The sequence below is a fragment of the Callospermophilus lateralis genome, chromosome 2 (genome assembly GCF_048772815.1).
Source record: "Callospermophilus lateralis isolate mCalLat2 chromosome 2, mCalLat2.hap1, whole genome shotgun sequence".
Classification (NCBI taxonomy): Eukaryota; Metazoa; Chordata; class Mammalia; order Rodentia; family Sciuridae; genus Callospermophilus; species Callospermophilus lateralis.
The window spans coordinates 153,497,560-153,504,374 of record NC_135306.1 but is presented as its reverse complement, the minus strand read 5'-3'; the positions used below and the strand labels follow the sequence as shown (position 1 = coordinate 153,504,374).

At 37.6% G+C, this 6,815-nt stretch overlaps 1 protein-coding gene across 1 annotated transcript; it reads right to left on the bottom strand.

The window, feature by feature from the left end:
- Positions 1-5,276: 5,276 nt before the first annotated feature.
- On the bottom strand, positions 5,277-6,230 carry LOC143388760 (olfactory receptor 51B6-like). Its single transcript, XM_076842309.2, has one exon. It carries the CDS (start codon positions 6,228-6,230, stop codon positions 5,277-5,279), a length of 954 nt encoding a protein of 317 aa, XP_076698424.2.
- Between the last annotated feature and the right edge of the window lie 585 nt (positions 6,231-6,815).

The window sequence follows — 6,815 nt, the reverse complement described above, 5'->3', positions numbered from 1 at the left end:
TGTTACATTTGCATTTATGATTATGTAAAAATGAATCCCAGTGTTGTATATAACTGTAATGCACTAATAGAAAAGATGAAAATAATACAAAGAAAGCATACAACTAAACACATCTATAGCAAATTGTAGAAAGTAATATGAATACACACAAATCTTAAAGTCAGACACAGGAAAAGACACATTACATAAAAGAAAATTGTGAGAAAAAATTGATCAGAAATGTAGATGTCAGAAAAAATTTTACCTATGTAATGGTGAGAATAAAACTGGTCAATGTAGATTTCCAGTGAAAATTTCCTTCGAAATTAAAATGATAACCAAAAAAATTATTGCCAAGGCCGATGTCAAGAACCTTTTTTCCATTTTTTCTCTAGGAATTTTTTGGCTTCAGGTCTTGCATTTAGGTCTTTAATACATTTTAAGTTGTCTTTTGTGTATGGTATAAGATAAGGATTCAGCTGTATTGTTTTGCATGTGGGTATGCAGTTTTCCTGAAACCATTTCCTTAATATGAAACTGAATTCCTTCATAAAAAAAAAATCCCACTCCAATATTATGAGTTGGGGGTTGGTAAAAATAGCAATAGATCTCAGTGGGCTGCTGATGGTAGTGAAATGGTCACAGACTTTGGAAAACAAGACTCCAGATTGGAAAAGAGAGACTATGGATGAAGTGCGGAAAAGAAGGCACCATCACTCATTTCTGGGTCATCCTATGGCCTGTCATTGCCAGCATGGCTAAGAAATAGTACTTGGGAGGTATGGTCATCCCTAATGAAAAATATGAGGATGCCGTTGACAGGAACTATAGAGATTCAAATTATAGATAATGGGACAGAGATCCCATTATGTGCATTATGCATCTTTTTTCAGACCTCGAAAGTCAGTGAGAGGTGTGACTCTGGTGTTGAGTTCCATGGTGGACATTTTATTTAGATGAGGCTTATCTTGAGATGTTATGAGGCTTATCTTGAGATCTGAAGGTCTTCAGAAATCCCTTCTTAATGTCTTTAACTTGCTTACTAAGTGTAGATTTTCTCTGAACTGCAGTAACATCGAATAAAGTAATAGAAATTTATTCATAAGTCTTTGCTTCATGTGGTGGAATAGAGTGCATGATCCTAAGGTCAAGTGATTTCTCCTCCTACCCTTAACTTCTTCACATGCACACACACCACTACATTACATTCGGCATTTGTTTTTTTGGGATTGGCTAACTTCACTTAGCATTATCTTCTCTAAGACCATCCATTTACCTGCAAATGTCATGATTTTATCCTTTTTTTACTGCTGAGTAATATTCCATTGCGTATATATGCCACATTTTTTTTAATCCATTCACCTACTGCAGGGCATCTAGGTTGGCTCCACAGTTTAGCTATTATGAATTGTGCTGCTATAAGCATTGATGTGGCTGTGTCCCTGTAGTATGCTGTTTTTAAGTCCTTTGGGTATAGTTCAAGGAGAGGAATAGCTGGGTCAAATGTTGGTTCCATTCCAAGTTTTCCAAGGAATCTCCATACTGCTTTCCATATTGGCCGCACCAATTTGCAGTCCCACCAGCAATGTATGGGTGTGCCCCTTTTCCCACATTCTTGCCAACACTTATTGTTGTTTGTCTTTATTTTCTTTCTGTATTAAGATCATCAAAGACAGGGCCTCACTCATGCTAAGTAAGCACTCTACCACTAAGCCACAATTCCTTTAATTTTTTTTTTTTTGTGTGTGTGATGTTGGTGATTGAACCTGTGGCCTTGTGCATATGAGGTAAGCATTCTACCAACTGAGCTATATCTCCAGCTATTTTTTTAAAATGAGGGAATACCACCTGGACATTTTCTTAACAAACTTTATATTTGTCTTTTCTTGGACTGATTTTCTTTCTTCTTTCCAACCTTCATGTCTCCAATTCTTGACTTTTACTTTCTTTTTATCTTCTGCTCCACTGACCTCATCTTTGCTGTCTCATTAAGAAACTACAATTAACAATATTATCAGTTCTTATAGATGATATCTAGTGGACCTGACTTAATAATTGGTTATATATATATATATATATATATATATATATATATATATATATATATATCACAGTGAATGTTTGTGCTTTTCCAAAGCCTTGGATTAATTATTGACTTTATAGATAACAATAAATTTTTGACCTGTTTACCAATGAATATTGGCTCAGAATGGTCTTTTGTTCAAAGCATGCAGTGGTGTTGTCATATGGGTAGCATCTCCTGCTAGTAAAACTTATGACTTTTCTCTGCCCACCTCAACACCAGATCCATTATAATGCACTCTCTCTCTTTTTTATATATTAACTTTAAATTTTGTTTTCTAATTAGTTATACAGGATAGCAGGATGAATTTCATTTCATTGTACACAAATGGTATAATGCTTACTTCTTGTGTGGGCCTGAGATCCTCAAGATGTGCAGTACCTGTATCTCAACATGGAAGGGGTAGACAGAGAAGCTGTCCTCTGCCTTTGGTTTAAAGGGTTTCCACACTTATTTTCCTGATGGGCACTGATCCCACTTCTGTGTATATAGAGAAATTTAAAACCTAGTGTCCAATGTCAAGATTTGTCTTTACCTTAATCTGAGAATGGACAAGTTGGCAAAGATTTTTTTCAGTTAATCTGAAGCCTAAGTCACTATAGTGCCTTCTGCCCTAAGTTTGATTTAATCTCTTGGTGAGTAAATACCTGGAATAACATAGGGGCAAAGAGGAAGCTGGCTTATGCAACTAAACAGAGCAACAAAGGAAAAAGATACTACACCCCAGACTCCTGATCTATATGACAGATATCTTCCTCCATTTCTATGGATTTTCAACTTTATTTCTTCCAAAATATACCCATTTATTAGGGTAGGGAATGGATTTAGGTTTTTGCCTCTTCTAAATACCTGAAAGGAATTATTCAGAAACCGAGTTCTGAAGATTTTAGGGAGACTTGTAGGTACATTGCTCTCCCCCATGATATCTTGACCGACTCCCTGTCTGTAAGTTCCAAGAAACCAACTCTGTACTGCGCGCTCTGCCATGCCCTGTTGCCTATGCTAAGCCTTCAAGCCAAGAATCACTGGATCCACTTTCTGACCTGTTCTGTGGAACAGGTTATAGTTGCCATAGATGTGACTATGAAAGATCCTGATTAAAAAAATCATCTTTTTAGGTCAGGTCTACAAATGAGATGCAAGGAATATTTGTTTCAGAAACTCCTTCCTAAGGCCAATTTCTGCTTCCTCCCTCCTTGTCTTACCATGTAGCCTGAGGGATTTGAACCTTCGGAATATTATTCTCCCTACTCTCTTCCTACCTCCAGGTTTGAGGATTAGCCCTGTAACCAGGGAGATGATTAATTTTAAGTATCACATGCTGAGTAGGAAACAAAAAGTAGGGAAAAGAGCCTTTTAGTTCAAGCTGTTTTTGAGAATGTGCAGGACCCTGTGGATCTTCACCCTTAGTGATGCCTATGTGAGTATAGGGCACAGGAGAAAATTGAAACAGTGCGCCAGTAGATTGACACCCTCCCCGCTTGACCCTAGTCTTGAGATGTTCTGCTGGGGCCATCGTGGGCCCAGAGTTCTGTTTTGTTTTACAGGACTTGGCTTCACAAGGAGAAATGGAACCTTCCAGTCTTTTATTCCTTTACGGCACTTTCTCTGCTTGCTCCACCCCTCATCTTCAATATAAGGGAGGAGAAAAAGAGAAGGAAGAAAGTTTCTGGATGGAGTCAATTAAAAGTATTTGTTTACAGACTTTGCCAAGAACATTTCTATCCCAACATACTTTTTATTAGTCTGATACAGCAGGCCTTAGGATCACTGAACTTACAGGGGAAATAAAGATTTATTTTGATATGGCTAAGATTCCCGCTGAATTCATTCCCAAGAACGTGAGAGAGGAAAAAACTCTGACTTAAGGAATTGTGAGTTTCTATCTTTGAGGTTATTAGATGATACCAGAATTTAGGTTGTTCTTCATCTTGGAAGACATTATAAGACACTATAAAGAAGAAGAATTAACAGAAACACAGAGAGACATGGCTTACTTCAAATTTCATCTATTAATTTAATCAAAATTATATTTTATTGAAAATAATCTGGCTGGTAAGTTCTACAATACAGTAGTGAAGAAGACATATTCCTAACCTTTACGGAGAGCACTTTAGAAGCTATTAAAGGAAAAAAACCCCACAATTTTCACACCATACAAATGTATATACAGCCAAATTGAGTGAACAGAACATAAAGCAAACAAAAGTAAACACAGAAAAGTTTATTGGACTGATCAGAAAAGAGATTTACTGGCTTTGAAACTGCTCTGAAGATATGATTTTATATTTATTTGCTTCAAGTTACTCATAAATCCCAAAAGCTCTAGATAAATGATGATTTTTTTTTATGTCAAAAGTACCTGTGGCAGCCATAGATCCCTTTGATGTTGGCATAACAGTCAGAGACAGGGGGAACTCTGTATGAAGGGAATTGAGTGGTCACTGCGTGGTCCCTGGTGTAATACTAGTACGTCATATTCTATATTCTGCTCATAAAAGCATTGCTTTTGGTTCTATTTAAATCTTGTCATTTGAGTCATGAGTAATGGGTCTTTAGGCAGTCATAAAACCATAAACGTCATCCCTCCATGCATAGACAGTGAACAGAATCAAAGTTGAAAGATATTCAGGGCCAGAAAAGACCCTTTTCTCCTCTAGTCACAAACATCACCTTCATCTTCTCCCTTTCTCCCCACTCCACACATGTGAACACCTGTTCTTTAACTCTGTTACTTTAACTGAAACAAGAACACCCCCAGAATCTTATCTATGATGGATTTCCAATCTAGACTACTACTAGATCCAATCTAGACTACTACTACTACCACTTCAGTATGTGAGAATTCCTTTCTCTCTGTTCAGTGAAATCTGGGACAAACTCATCAAAATGATGGTTTTCCAGGTTTGGAATTTTATCTTTGTTGTGAAAATTTTTTCTTTGTTGTGTTACATACCTACGTGTGTGTAGGTATGTAACAGGTGCCATACGCTCACTGCATGTGAGAATTTCCTGGGGAAGACAGTTAACTTGGATGTGTACATTTGAGAAATGCTCTTATTACCATACATATATTTTATCATATTAAAATAAAAAATAAATGTCCAAGAAGAATGACATAAATAGCAGAGGTACTGGATGGTTTGCATTGAAATGGTTTTACCTAGTTGCTTCTGCCTACATGGTCAGCTTATGCATCTTCCAAGAATTAAACTCAGACAGCAGTTAGTCTTGCTTTAGGACAAGGTAGAGAGAATAGATTAAATATACCAATTTGAATTTGTTTGGTTTTAATGCTATAGATGACAGGGTTCATAAAAGGGGGGAAAAGAAAGCAGATATAGCTCATTGTAACATGGACCACATGAGGAACATGTTTCCCAAACCTGTGAATAAATGTCAGTCCAGCTACAGAGACATAGAAGACCAGGATGCAACAGATATGGGAGACACATGTGTTGAGGGCCTTGGCCCGTTCATCTCTAGAAGCAATGCCCATTACAGTCTTGAGAATCAATATGTAGGAGAAAAAGATGATGAGACAGTCTAACAGGCCCATGGCAAATACAACCACAACTGGGTAGAGACGATTGAAGGTGATGTCAGCACAGGCTAGCTTGATGACGTCCTGGTGTAGACAAAATGCATGCGAGAGAATGTGGGATCGACAATAGGGTAACCAATGCAGGCGAATGATTATTGGCATAATTGATAGACCAGCTCTGGCCAATACTCCCACCCCAATTTTTATTACCTTGGTGTCAGTTAGGATGGAAGTATATCTTAAGGGATTGCGTATGGCAATGAAACGGTCATAAGCCATGGCCAGCAAGACCCCCGACTCCACAATAGAAAGAGTGTGGATAAAGTATGCCTGAGAGAAGCAGGCCCCATGGCCAATCTCTCTGTGGTTTAACCACAGAACACCCAGCACTGTGGGCATTGTGGTCAATGTCACTCCAAGATCTGTGGCTGCCAGCATAGCTAAGAAATAGTACATGGGCTCATGAAGGTTATGGTCATCGCTGATGAGAAAGAGGAGGGTGCCGTTGCCAAGGAGGATGGAGATGTAGGCCACCAGTAAAGGGATAGAAATCAAGTGATGTGCCTTTTCCATGCCTGGGAAGCCTGTGAGCAGGAATGGAGAGGTAGTGGTGTTGAACCACATGGCCAGTATTGCAAAAAAGGAAAATATTCTTTTCAAGGAAGAAATAAAAACTAGTTATTTAGAAGTTGTCCACTGAGATCACTACCTGTTCATAAGATGTTCTTTGGTCCTGACTCTCAATAACAGCAAACATGATAATTTAATCATGTTTCAAAGATTCCTAGGTATGAGAGAATAAAATGGATAAATAACAACTCTACATATTATTCAAGACTTATTATATATGCAAGGTCATCGGAGAATACACAGAAGATACAGCAATATGTGCAGAATAGACCTTGTATATTCTACTACCCAAATAAACTGAAAGAAGGAATCACTGTAAGTTAACAGTGCTATCATAGTGTCAGAACTTACAGAGTGTTTTTCGTGCTTCTCATCCTGACTGGTGGTATTGAGGATGGATATGAAATTTTCCCACAGTATGTGAGGCCTAGAGGATGAGTAGAAAAAAAGATTCTAAGCAACATTGGACACACCGTATTGCAAAATAATATAAAGAACAAAATAAAAAAACACATATACAAGTAAAATGTAATAGTTAATTTCAGGGATTAAGTTATGTGCAATATGTTAAAGAAAATT

What these genes read in the sequence shown, in the direction of transcription:
- LOC143388760 (XM_076842309.2), bottom strand. Translation starts at nt 6,230, where the DNA reads ATGTGGTTCAACACCACTACCTCTCCATTCCTGCTCACAGGCTTCCCA.